The following is a 14,673-nucleotide window of genomic DNA, read 5'->3' as shown; positions in this document are numbered from 1 at the left end:
GTTTCTTCAATTTTTTTTTGAAAAATAAGTAAATAATAATTTTTAAATATATTTTTTTGTGTTCAATAAGTAAAAAAAAAATAGTATTGTAAACATATTTATATATATAATTTAGATAAATGGGAAATTTAGGGAAGGGCAGAAGTGTGCCAGGTTGAAAATGAGATAAACGGAAACGAAGATAAAAATAAGGAGCATTGAATAAGGTTTAATATGCTGGAGAGGGAAAAAAATACAATTAACATGTCATTTGCAAAACAATATTTGAACTATATATTGTTAACATAGAATATCATAAGGGTTGAATATTAAGGTAGAGATAAATTTTATAATTAATTGAGCAAGTTCACTGTGACTTATTAATATGGCAACACTTATTTACAAAACTAATTTATGCCCATACTTTATGTTCAATGGATCCAAAGAACCAATTTTTTTTTAAAGCGAAGGTCATTTTTTTTTATATATATATCATTTTATTTGAATATAATTAACCCAACTAATTAAAGTATTAAACTCGGGTGGTTTGCAAGAATAATTTTTGTAGGAGGTATTTTGAACTTTTGGCACTGTTAAAGATATTGGAAGAAAATAAATGTTAAATATGTATAAATCAAAAATATATTAAACTATTAATGAAGAGCATATTTGCATTTTCACTTGTCAATCATTAAATTAGTTTGTTGATAAGAGTTTTTATAAAAATAAAAATGTACGGGACAAAATTCAGATCTAGTGGAAAGAATGAATTACATTATGACACGTAGTAAGATTAAATTATACAAAGGAATGTCTGCAGATGATATGGGGAGAATAAAAAAACTCTCCTAGAAATGTTGCAAGAAGTCTTGAACATCTTTTCAAGTGGGATTTACTCACAATCGAACATTCGCGAGATGACTCGGAGAAGATCGACTTATAACAAATAGTTATAATGAGCATCGGAAGCTCAACAATCAATCTTGACTCACACATTTCAATCTGATTCAAGCAGAATGTCAAATGTAGACACATTTTATGAGATAGTCTTTTCAGTACCCTAGTGTATTGTGTTTCACATTGAGATCACAATTCATTTTTTTTTTACACCTAGCTATAAAGGCTTTGCAAAAAAAAAAAGAAAAAGAAGAATGACATGAGAGAAAATCTCAAGAAGCTTTTAGTTGTTATCTTGTTCTTTCATGTTTTAGTATTTTTCATAAAAGAGGCCTAAGATCCTCCTCACTTGTACTTGCTCTATCCCTAATTAATTGTCTACTTTTGAATTGATATACTTATTAAGAAAACAATTATTAACATAGTGAGTTTGCCATTTTACCCCTTATTAATTTTGAAGTTGATGAATTTAAAATTTAAGATTTTCAAGAAATTCTATCTTTTTCAAAGTAATTAATTGAGGGTATAATTGGTATTTTTTTTTTTGTTATTTCTTGATTTGTCAAAATGGACAAGTAATTAAGGATAACTAAAAAAGGAAAAATGGACAAATAATTAAGAACAAGGAAGTAGTACTATTTTCACTTATTTTCGAAGATCATGTCTTTGTACGAAATCACAACCTTGCTATTTTAGCCTAAGAAATAAAGGAAATAAACTTGATTGATATTAACCCACTAACCTATTTTCACAAATTCAATTGTTTATTTAAGAAAAAACAAATTCAATTGTTAAATGAAATTATACTTTTTTCGAATATACAATTAGAGTGTTGTTTCGATATGTTGTTGTAACCCCTTACTAAGACCATCAAGCGTGGTTATTGGAGTTAAATTAAAATAAGGGAAAATGACTTGATATACCCCTTGATTTTATCATTTAGAGATGATATGTTTTTTATTGTTAAAGTGATTCATATATGTCCTTGCTGATATACAAATGGCTCAAATATGCGTTTTTCCTCTAATATGTAAGTGAAAAAATTGATTTTTTAATTATTATTTTTTTATAAAATATAATCTCATATGGGTATATTTAATCCTTCTCACACATATTTTTTAACTTATTTTGTTTCAATTACTAATTTAAATTTATTATTTTGATGGTCAAATTTATTTATGTTTCACTAATTTTCTTGTTAAATTTATTATGGATGACCCATTTTTTTTTTCAAATACAAAAACTGAAGTAACAATATAGTCGAAAAAAATAGTTCTAAATTATAATATAGCCACAAAAAAATTAGTTTTAATTGAATTTTGCTAGAAGGATCATATATAATACATGAACATTTTTAAATTAAAAGTAAAAAAATATAAATTTAAAACTAATTTTTCACTTCCGTTAAATGAAGGATATATGTGGGCTCATTTTGTAACGGTAGGGGTATATGTGAGTCATTTGTATAACGGTAAGGGTATATATGAGTCACTTTCATAACGAGGGGTATATCAACTCGAAATGACAAAGTTGATGGATATATCAGACGCCCACTAACAAATGTACTTAATATTTTAATTTTAATATTAAAATGCATAAACAATAACGATTTTTTTTTCCAAAAAGTAAAAGGTAAATTTAGATTAAAGTAATGGATAATAAGGATATATTTGTGCTAAACAATATCTATTTAACTTTGTATAATTTAAAAATACGTGCCTTCATATCAGTCTAGTGATTTGGAGTATCAGAAGTGAAGAGTGTTTGGTTGCATGACAAATGTATGCACCAAAATAAGAGTTTTTTTTTTTTTTTATAAATAAGAGATTTTAAAAAATTCTTTTTATTTTATTTTATTTTGTAAGTAATTTTGAGATTTTAATTCATGACAACAACTAAAAATAATTAAAATATTTTTTTATCCAAATAATATGTAAAACTTAAACTTTTATCTAATGGCACACGTTTTTCCATTATTTATTTTTACTAAAAGTTATTGATTTGAATAATTTTACATTCACTAGGTTTGAATATATATAGGGGTCGTTTGGTTGGAAACAAGTTATCCCAGGATTAGTTATTCTAGGGTTAGCTATCTTGTGATAACTTATCCCACCATGTATATGGGATAACTTATTCCATCATTATGATATAAATGGTGGGATAAATTATCCCAAACATGGCAAGCAAATAAGATACAAAAAATTAATCCCATCACTATTTATTTTTATCCCTCACATCAAACGACCCATAATATTATAATATAAGGTTATAAAAGAGATTCGGATGAACCACTTTACGCTAATAGTGCTGCCAATGTATATATGAATTATTATACCATTGCCACTAATTGATGTTATTGGGCTAGTAGTGATTTAGGGTGTGTTTGGTAAGAAGGAAATATGTTTTAACAAATAAGTAAGTTTTTTATTTATTATTTTGTGGTGTCTAAGTTAAAAAATATTATTTCAATTTTTTTTTATATATATGATCTAGAAAAATATTTAGGGTAATAAGGTGGTGGGGATGTGAATTAAGGAGGATGGGATGAATATGAGTTCAATCTGTTTGCCAGGAGAGGAAATAATCAATATAAAATGTTATTTATGAAGTTTATTTTTTCTAACTTTTATTAAAAAAGTGTTTTCCTTCATAGGTAAGGAACTTATTTTTCTTTAAAAGAATTATTTTTCAAAATTTTCGACCAACTAAAAATAAAAAAAAATATTTTCATCCATACGAACACACACTTAATTCATTTTATGGATTTATTATATATTCTATTAATTTTTATTTTACAATAAACTATAAAATATTGTCATACGTCATACCAATTGAAGAACAGTACACCTAAAGAGTACACCTTCTGAGAGCTCGTTTGGATCTATTTTTTATTTTTGACTTATTTTAAATCATTTTAAGTTATTTTTTATCTTGCCAAACACTTCCTAATTTATTTTAACTCATTTTTTTTTACTTATTTAAATTATTTTTTTATATTTGTCAAACAGTTCCAGAATGGTGATAGTCACTCATGCCTCTAAACAAAGCAAAACTATACATCAGTTATTCATATTCTTTCTAACATCCCATGTGTTGTGTTAAGCACCTGTTTAATATTGTTGTTAAAAAATTACTTATTTTTAAAAATAGTGTTTTTAATAAGTAAATTGTATTTGTCTAATCTATTAAAAAAATACTTTTGAGAGTTAAATTATGAAAAAAGGCAAGTATCAATATCTTTTTAATATTAAAATTATTTTATAGAGAAAAACTATTTTAAATATCCATTACAAAATTTTATTCAAATTAACATCTAATAATTTAAAATGGATAATTTATTTATCAAATAAAATGTAAAATTACTATTCTCAGGATAATAACTTGAATAAAAGACAAATATAACATCATAAAATCTAATCCTTATGAAGTTCAGATTATCTTTCCAATACATAAAATAATACATAAATTATAAAATAAATAATAAATAATAATATATAAACTTAACTTATGATATATGTTAATTAGTTAATAAGGAACATATTGGTAAATATGTATATGTGAATATTTAGTCTTCAAAATAATAATTTTCTGGTTCTGCTTTTTTCTAAAAAGCAGAATCTTTTAGCTTCTTTTCAACCGTAGAAAAATTGTTTCTGCTTCTATTTGAAAGCAATTTTAAGGAAAACTGTTTTATTCTCAAAAAGAAATAAAAATTTTAACCTCTCAACAGCAATGCCAAACTATTGAAGATAGAGATATGAATGATCAGTTAGCTAATTCGAGTACTTAATTGTAGTTAGTTATTTAATTACTTGTAAGTCACATAGTTAGTTAGTTTGTTAGAGTAGTTAGTTAATTTGGTTACACGACTGTAGACCCTCATACTACTATTCATGTACTTGTATAAGTAGAGGATTTTTCCTCTTACTTTGTAATCAATTCATTCTGAAATAGTCATTCTGAAAATTCCCAAATTACTTCTCTCTAAAATCAATATGGTATCAGAGCTATCTGAGTCAATAATTGTTTGATTCAAGTTGATAATTAGATTTTGAAAATCTCCATTAGCGAAGAACAGAGCTTCTTTCGATCAGAAACAATGCCCGGTGAAGAAGATGCACCACAGGTCGTTGTTCGTGAAACACTTGAGTTGATAAAGTCAAAAAGGAATCATCCACTCTATCTTTATCCATCTGATACTCCTGGAAGCACATTAACCACTGTTCAATTGACTGGATCTGAGAATTATTCACTATGGAGCAGATCAATGTTGATTAATCTCAGAGCAAAGAGCAAGTTGGGTTTTGTGCTTGGAACGTGTAAAAGGGCTGATTATGCACTGGAACTGGAAGAACAATGGGAGAAATGCAATGCATTCGTCCTTGCATGGATCATGAACACAATCTCGAAAGAATTGCTAAGCGGAATTGTTTATGCTTCAGATGCTGTGACTGTGTGGGAAGATCTAAAGGAACGCTTTGATAAGGTGGATGGATCGAGGACATATCAACTTCATAGGGAGATTTGCACAATTCATCAAGGTAATTTGACCGTTTTAGCCTATTTTACTAAGTTGCGACTGTTATGGGATGAGTTCGATGCTCTTGTACCACCTCCATCTTGTAATTGTGACAAATCAAGGACCTATGTTGATCACATGCAGTATTTGCGTTTATTTGCTTTCTTAATGGGATTAAATGATGTCTATGGTCGTGCAAGGAGTCAGCTATTGATGATGAATCCCTTACCCAATGTCAGTAAGGCATATGCACTAATAGTTTCAGATGAAAGCCAAAGACACACATCTGAAATGCACACAAGAGGAAACATGATTGAGGCCACAACACTGTATGTAGGAAAAGGTAATTATGGATCTAGAAATGGTCGAATTGATAGTGATAACAGTGAATATGGCAAAGGGAATTATAACAATAAGAAGAAAATAAATTGGAATTTGTTTTGTGATCATTGTAAGCTTCATGGGCACACTAAGGACATTTGCTTTAAACTTGTTAGATATCCTGAAGATTGGAAGTTTAAGAAGAAAATAGGACACAACAATGAACCTAGATTCACAAATTCTAGGGGAGCAAATCTCAACAAAGGCATGGCAAATAATGTGCAAGTAGATAAGGTTGATGATGGATTGAGGTATGAGAAATCTGCACAAATATCTTACGAAGCACAAGGGTCAGGTGATTTTGATTCTGTTCGAACTAACCTGCAGGCTCTTGCTATGAAGTCCACATACACACCTGCCCAATATCAGAAAATAATGAAGTTCCTTGATGAAAAAGATAAGGTGGAAGCTGTAGTCAACATGGCAGGTAATTCTAAACACATTACTGTTTCCTTGTTCTCTGATAGAAAAGGAATTGATGTGTTGAATACTGGTAATGCAAATGTTATGCAAAATAAAATGAAACAATGGATAGTTAATTCAGGAGCAACTTGCCATATGACTTCTAATATTGATAAGCTGGATAGCATTTGTTCTTCTAATATGAACATAGGACGAAAGGTTCATCTACCTAATGGTCAGACTACTATTGTTACTCATTCTGGAAACTGCATAATGGGAGATGGTGGTTTATTAGAGGATGTTTTGGCGGTTCCTGATTTTAAGTATGACTTATTATCAGTTTCTCAAATGACTAGACAGTTGAAGTGTTCTGTTAGTTTTTTCCCTAAGTTCTGTATTTTTCAGGACCTCTTCAGTGGAGAGGTGAAGGGGATTGGTAAAGAGATAGAAGGTCTGTACTATTTTCCTAAGAATTTTTGCCAATCAAGCACAGTTGCTGGCAATATTAGAAATGGTCAGAGTTTGATAGCAAGATCAGATGATGCTTCACAAATGTTATGGCACAACAGGATGGGGCACCCTTCATTCAAGGTTTTAAAGCAATTGTCATTAGTGAATAAAGATGCAAGTGTGACTGATTGTTCAATTTTCCCTTTGGCTAAGCAAACTCGACTTCCATTTCCAAGTAGTATGTCTAGATGTAGAAATGTCTTTGATCTAATTCATGTTGATGTATGGGTCCATTCAAGTTTACTACATATAATGGATTCAGATTTTTCTTGACTATTGTGGATGACAATTCTAGGATGACTTGGTTGTTTTTACTGAAGTTCAAGAGTGATGTTTTTGCTACTTTAAAATCTTTCTTTTCCCTGGTAAATAATCAGTTCAGTAAGCAGGTTAAGAGGATTAGATCAGACAATGGTACTGAATTCTTCAATTCAGAATGTCATACATTGTTTACTTCTTTAGGAATAATTCATGAAAGTAGTTGTCCTCATACTCCACAGCAAAATGGAGTGGTTGAGAGGAAACACATGCACATTCTTGAAGTGACCAGAGCTATCAGATTTCAGGGCTATATTCCAATTCGATTCTGGGGTGAATGTGTGTTAGCAGCTGTGTACTTAATTAATAGGATGCCTACTGATGTATTGCAGGGTCTGTCCCTTTATGAGATTTTCCATCATACTAAACCTTGCCGTGATCATTTGAGAACTATTGGTTGCTTATGCTATGCAACTAAGTTGGTAAAAAATGATAAATTTTCTGCTCGAGCTGATGCTTGTGTATTGATGGGCTATTCACTTACTTAAAAAGGGTATGTTATATACAGTTTGAGCCTTCAATTCGACCATTTCTAGATCCTTATCTGATTCCACTGATCTGAGCCCTGATTCTGTTCTTCCAGTCGAACCTCTAGGTAATGAACAAGAAATAGATGTTGATCTGATGCAGTATTATTTCCACAGAATGATGTAGATGCAGCAGGTGATTTAGTTCATGCAGATATTCATGAGGAGAATCAGAATGCTCATGGAACAACTTTTCTGCCTCATACCTCAGTTAGACACTCTCATCCACCTATTTGGATGAAAGATTATGTCACTCATGTCATTGATCGTCCTCACTCATTAGCTAACTCCATGTCCTATAGTCAATTATCAGCTCCATATCAGGCCTACCTGAGTAAGATGTCTGCAGAGGTTGAACCAAAGACTTATGAAGAAGCTGTAAAAGACCACAAGTGGGTGGAAGCCATGAAACATGAGATTGCTGTATTAGAGGATAATGGTACATGGTCAGTTGTGAAACTTCCACCAGGCAAGAAGGCAATAGGTTGCAAATGGATTTTTAAAATCAAATATAAAGCAAATGGGGAAGTTGAAAGATTTAAGGTCAGGCTTGTGGCAAAGGGGTATAGCCAGACTGAAGGAATCGATTACCAAGAAACATTTTCACCTGTAGTGAAAATGGTCACAGTGAGGACAATTATTGCTATTGCAGCAGCTGAGAACTGGATGGTCTATCAAATGGATGTTTTTAATGCCTTCTTACAAGGAGACCTTCTTGAGGAAATGTACATGGACATGCCTAAAGGGTTCTCTACCAAGGGGGAACAACAGGTATGCATGCTTATGAAGTCCTTATATGGATTGAAACAAGCTTCCCGACAATGGAATGCAAAGTTAACAAATGCTTTGATTAGTTCAGGGTACATACAAAGTCATTTAGACTATTCATTATTCACTAAGAGAAGGGGTGCAACATTGGTGATTGTGTTGGTTTATGTGGATAACTTATTGATCACAGGAAATGACTCAACATTGATACAAGAGACTAAGCAAGTTCTGCACTTTCATTTTAAGATCAAGGATCTGGGAGAATTAAAATATTTTCTTGGTATTGAGTTCTGTAGATCAGGACAGGGAATTCTAGTGAACCTGAGAAAATACGCACTGGAACTAGTGTCTGAGACTGGTCTGGCAGGTGCTAAGGCATCAACAACTCCTTTGGAAAGTAATGTGAAACTTACAAATGTTGATTTCTTTTTGACCGATTCTGATGCTTTATTTCCTGATATAAGCAAGTACCAAAGACTTATTGGAAAGTTACTGTATCTCACAAATACTAGGCCTGACATAGCTTTTTCAATACAAAGTCTAAGTCAGTTCTTACAGAAGCCAAAAATCTCACACTGGAATGCTGCTTTGAGGGTAGTAAGGTACATCAAGACAGCACCAGGTCTAGGGCTGCTTATGAATGCTGAGAAACAACCACAGTTAACTGTTTTTTTTTATGCCGATTGGGCTGCCTGCCCTAATACGAGGAGATCAATGACAGGCTATTTGTTGAAGTATGGGAAGTCTTTGATCGCATGGAAATCAAAGAAGCAAAGCACAGTTTCTAGGAGTTCTGCTGAAGCGGAGTACATGAGTCTAGCTACATTAACTGCTGAAGTAGTTTGGGTATCTAACTTGTTCAAGGAGCTGGGATTAAAAGTGGATGAGCCTACTACTATACATTGTGATAGCAAAGCTGCTATACAGATAGCAGCAAATCCTATTTTTCATGAAAGGACAAAACACATTGAAATCGATTGTCATTTTATTCGAGAAAGAATGCAGCAAGGCTTAATCAAAACAAGCTACATCAATACTAAAGACCAGCAGGCTGATTTGCTGACAAAGGCATTAGGAAGGTCACAACATGATTTTTTGTTGGCCAAGCTAGGTGTCTTGAATGTCTTCAATACATCCTGCTTGAGGGGGAATATTGAAGATAGAGATATGAATGATCAGTTAGCTAATTCGAGTACTTAATTGTAGTTAGTTATTTAATTACTTGTAAGTCACATAGTTAGTTAGTTTGTTAGAGTAGTTAGTTAATTTGGTTACACTATTGTAGACTCTCATACTACTATTCATGTACTTGTATAAGTAGAGGATTTTTCCTCTTACTTTGTAATCAATTCATTCTGAAATAGTCATTCTGAAAATTCCCAAATTACTTCTCTCTAAAATCAATACAAACAGACTCTAATTGGCAATCAACTAGTTGCTTTTTTTTATACATTTATGATAGCCTTCTCTGATAACTCACCACGTCATCACGCCACATAGGTGCCATGTGGCATAAAGTTGCCTATGTGGAAGCTTACATAGGAAAGAAGACTAGCCTTAGTGGAATAATTTAGAGAAACATAGATAATTTCCTTAGAAGATTATATAATTACATAGAAGGCCTTTGGAAGATTATAGAATTATAGAGTATTCTAGAGAGAGACTTAATTGTAAGTATGTAGGGACTTACCTAATAATAATTATTTATATATTAGCCGCAAAGATAGTAGTTTAAATAGATGGACAACCATTTGTAAAATCATCAAGCAAAAATCAACAAAGTTCTCTACAATACGATATTTCCTAACAATCCTCTTGTGCTCTTTCTTCCATTCTCTTAGCAATTCCTAGAGTTTTAGGCTGATTTGACATAACAAGATCGTAAGTTAAGTGTCAAGTGTCACACGTAAGCTTAGTGAAAGACTAAGGACGTGACACTTCTCTTTCCTTTACCTTCTTTTGAATTTGGGAAATTACCACACAAACATGTGTAAAATATGACCTAAATTAGGAATGTGCAAATGAAGAATCTTGAAGTCACGTTATTTTAACAAATAATAGCATGGGTATATGAGACTTTTCTTAAATGAAAATGGTATGAATCAACCAAACTTTTAAAGAATGATATAAATGAGTCTTTTTTTAAAATTCGATAGTATATTTGAGTCTTTTTCTTTATTTTAGAGAGAGGAAGAATACAATACTATAGAGATAAAGTTTACATCCAAAGTTGGGAAAAAACATGAGACATATTCTTAAATCACCTTTTGTGTACGTACATTTTAGGGCGAAACTAGAATTCAACACAGCCGAACTCAATAACTTTAATTCAAACTTGCTAAATATGTACAAAAGTCAAATTCAAAACCCAGTTACTAAGATTTGATGTCGTTGTCCTAGAATTTAGAACCCATACTTTATCTATGATAAGAGATACTAACACACAAAAAAATTCGCAAACAGAACACAACAAGTGCTGCAACCATGATACCAACAAAACTACTAGTATATAAACAAGAGGTTACACAATAGAACAATATTTATTCTTTACAAAGTACTAAATAGAAAGTGCACTAATTATTCTAAATGTATTGACATAAAGAGGATAGCTACAGTCACACATTTTCTATAACAACCATCGTCTGTGAGACTGACAATATTTTACTATATGTTCTCCTATCACAACATCTTGCTATAGAAATCGAAAAATATTCAAACAAATCACCCCGTTATAGAGAAGCATGACTATATTAACTATTATTGTAATAGGCTTTTGCCACCAGACATAGAGGATTCTTCTTGTGCATTGTCATACCTGGCAATGTATCGATATCAATATCTTCTTTTACCATCCCATAAGACAATTCCCAATCAAATGCATAGAGAAGATTGGCGAGCGCGAGCTCCACTGTTGCTACTCCTAGTGAAATCCCGGGACACCCTCTCCTACCACCTCCAAACGGAATCATTTCAAATTCCCCTGACTTGTAGTCGATAATATCTTTGTTGTTTACATTACAAAATCTCTCAGGAATAAACTCATCTGGATTTTCCCAACATTCAGGATCTCTACCTATTGCCCACGCGTTGATAGAAATTGGAGTATTCTGTTTGATTTCATATCCATCTATGCTGCATTTTTCGATTGTTTCTCTTGGTATTAGTGGAGTGGGTGGGTACAATCTCAATGTCTCCTTTATAACTGCCCTGAGATAGGGGAGATTTTGGATATCATCTTCGTCTACTCTTCCTTTCTTCCCGACCAATTCTCTTATACCTTCTTGTAATTTCCTCATCGCGCTTCCCCCCTCCTTCATCAAAGCTGTCATTGCCCACACTAATGCAGCAGCATTCGTGTCCGTTCCAGCAATAAATATGTCCTGAAAAAAGCAAAAATCGCGACACATTTAGTTAAACTCTGTATACTGTATATCATCAAATGATCTGATTAATTCTCATAAATAGCTAGATAGAGAAGTGAGAAAACCATTAGCACAGCTTTGATATGATCCCAAGTGAGATTCAAAGACGACGATGATAAATTTTGATCTTTTAAGACAATTAACATATCAACAATATCACCATCCATTGATTTTGGTCTAGTTGAGCTAAGGTGTTCATCAATGAGTTCTTGATAAAACAAGTCTAACTCATTGTAAATCTTTTCGAGTCGAGTAGCCTTTCTTGTGACTATACAATCAATCCAATGTCCGAAAATTGGGAAGTGATCAGAGAGAAAGGAACCTCCGATCATAGCTTGAGCTTCACATAAAAGTTTGCTAAACCTCTTACTTTCATAGCCTTTCTCATCATATCTCTTACCAAATCCAACAATACACGATATGTTGCTCGATAGAGATGACATAATCTCACTTAGATTAACCAATTTTGACGATGATGCAAGTTCTGTTACGCGATTGATCATCCTGGATACTTCATCTTCACGAATTGGACGGAAAGATTGTACCTTTTTGGGACTAAAGAGATGTAAGGTACAAATCTTTTTCATCTCCCTCCAATAATTGTTGTAAGGCGAAAAGGCGACATCCAAACCATTGTATGATAACTTTCTTTGGCCAAGATATGATGGTCTACTAGAAAATGCAAAGTCATGAGTTTTTAGAACTTCTTTAGCAATTCTTGCTGATGAAATAACAACTAGTTGGGAAAAACCAAGCTTCATGAACATTAAGGGACCATATTTCTTTGAAAGTTTCCATAGGTATATATGAGGGGATTCTTGATTTAATTGATACAAGTTTCCAAGAAGTGGAAGTCCAGGGGGACTTGGTGGATGATTATGTGTGTATCCAAGTTTTACAAGGAAAATTACAATGAAAGGTATAGCTACTAGGAAGAGAAGCAACATATCCAATTTCCTTCTTGACTAACTTGTGTGAAAGTTACATGGGATGAATGGATTACAATGGATATCCTTATAAATTATAATCTTTTCATGTTATGTGAATCAAATGATACACGAGAGGTGGATTAGAAGACGAGTTCGACATAATTTAATAGCTTTAATTTAAATTTCATATTTCTCTAAAAAAATCTATGGAACAAGTACAATAGATTAATACATAAATGTGCCCTTCAACTTGATTTCAGTTGGCATCTAAGCCCTCCTACTTTGGGTGTGCACAAGTAAGCACTTAAACTTGTAAAAAGTTGAACAAATAGACACATTCATCTTATGTGTGTCCTACCTGACAATTTTGTGTCGTACGTGACATCCTACGTGTATTATGCAACATAAGACACGTGTGTCTACTTGTTCAATATTATATAACTTTAAGTGTCTACTTGTACACACCAAAAATTAAAGGGTATAAATGTCAACTGAAGTCAATTAAATGACATATTTATGTATTATGTCATCTGAATTTAATGTCCTGTAATTTAAATAAAAATTTCGAACAGGATAACTTCAAATTTTGGCTCGGCAGTGGCTTATATGCGATTGATTGCCTAGTATGGATGACTAATGCTTATCTTGAGAAGGCATAATACATGAACAAGCTGTCAACTAGTAAATAAGTGACAGCTCAACTAATCTCAATAATGTTAGTTAAATACTCACTCATAAATTAATCATAGGCATAATACATGAACAAGCTGTCAACTAGTAAATAAGTGACAGCTCAACTCATCTCAATAATGTTAGTTAAATACTCAAACTCATAAATTAATCATCTAGACACCTCTAAAATATAAACTGTCACGCCTGTATGTATAGGATATCTATATGACATATTCAGTGGCGGAGCCATCTTACTATTAGGGGGTTCATTCGAATCCCCTTCGGTGGAAAGTTATATAATTTATACATGGTTAAAATAACGTTTTAGGTATATATAGTAGATGTCGAACCCCCTTCGGCTACTTCGTGTGTCTTTTTTTTTTAGATTTTGAATCCCCTTTTTGAAAATCATGATTCCGCTTAGGACTGGCAAGGGGACCGGATCGGCCCGCCCCGGCCCGCGACCGGTCCGAGAACCGGCTCGCCGGAACCGGTCCCGTTTGAATCTCGTGGGATGGGGCCTTCGGGATTAGGGGACCGGTACCGGTCCGGTTCACCCGTTGGTCCGGTCGACCCGGCCGGTCCAAGCCCGGATGAACCGGCCGGTTCGCGGGATCCCCTAACAATTTTTTTATTTTTTTTTAAATTCTATCCGTTGGGCAACGACTAGTGGGCCCCTCCAACGGATTTTTTGACAGTTTTTTCCCCCTACCACCCCTACTTTTAATAATTTACTTTAAACCCTCAAGTTATTATAAATACACTTTAACCCACTTTTAATATTATAAATACCCCTCTATCCCTTATTATTTCTTACAAAATCATATATTCTCTCATCTATTTTTTATATTCTTTCAAGTCTCAATCTTAAGTCTCAAATCTCAATATTTTATTCCATTTAAGTCTCATATTATATCATAATACATATATTTCAATTCTAAGTTTTCATATTATATATCATAATATATATAATATGAAATTGGAGTTCCAAATTACAAGTTACAAGTTACAACAAACTACAAGCTTCAAGAATCGGTTATAACGTCTGCTATTAACGCAGACGTTTGGTACATTCGTTTCATAATATTTATATTTTATTTTTCGTCATTAATTTTTGTGTTATTATTATTTTTATATTATACTTTACATATAATTAAATATGAGTTCTAACAAAAAAGATACCGGTAAAGGAAAAGAGAAAGAACCAAGTGGCATTAGTAGATTATTTAATTTTACTAAAAAAAGTAGTAAGGAAAAAAATAAGAGTAAATGTGGTGGTACTTCTAGAGTTAGATTTAATACAAATGATTCTACTTATGTTGATGATACTTCTTATGATATTGATT

At 32.3% G+C, this 14,673-nt stretch overlaps 1 protein-coding gene across 1 annotated transcript; it reads right to left on the bottom strand.

Annotated features, from left to right (window-relative positions):
• Positions 1-10,792: 10,792 nt before the first annotated feature.
• LOC102604056 (cytochrome P450 83B1-like) lies at positions 10,793-12,793 on the bottom strand. Its single transcript, XM_006367280.2, has 2 exons — positions 11,792-12,793; positions 10,793-11,684 (listed from the first exon to the last, which is right to left on the bottom strand). The coding sequence occupies exons 1-2, from the start codon at positions 12,671-12,673 to the stop codon at positions 11,055-11,057; spliced, it is 1,512 nt and encodes a 503-aa protein (XP_006367342.1). The 5' UTR covers positions 12,674-12,793; the 3' UTR covers positions 10,793-11,054.
• Positions 12,794-14,673: the final 1,880 nt, after the last annotated feature.

This window comes from Solanum tuberosum, unplaced genomic scaffold (genome assembly GCF_000226075.1).
Source record: "Solanum tuberosum cultivar DM 1-3 516 R44 unplaced genomic scaffold, SolTub_3.0 scf00697, whole genome shotgun sequence".
Taxonomy (NCBI): Eukaryota; Viridiplantae; Streptophyta; class Magnoliopsida; order Solanales; family Solanaceae; genus Solanum; species Solanum tuberosum.
This window is presented reverse-complemented; position numbering and strand designations above follow the sequence as displayed.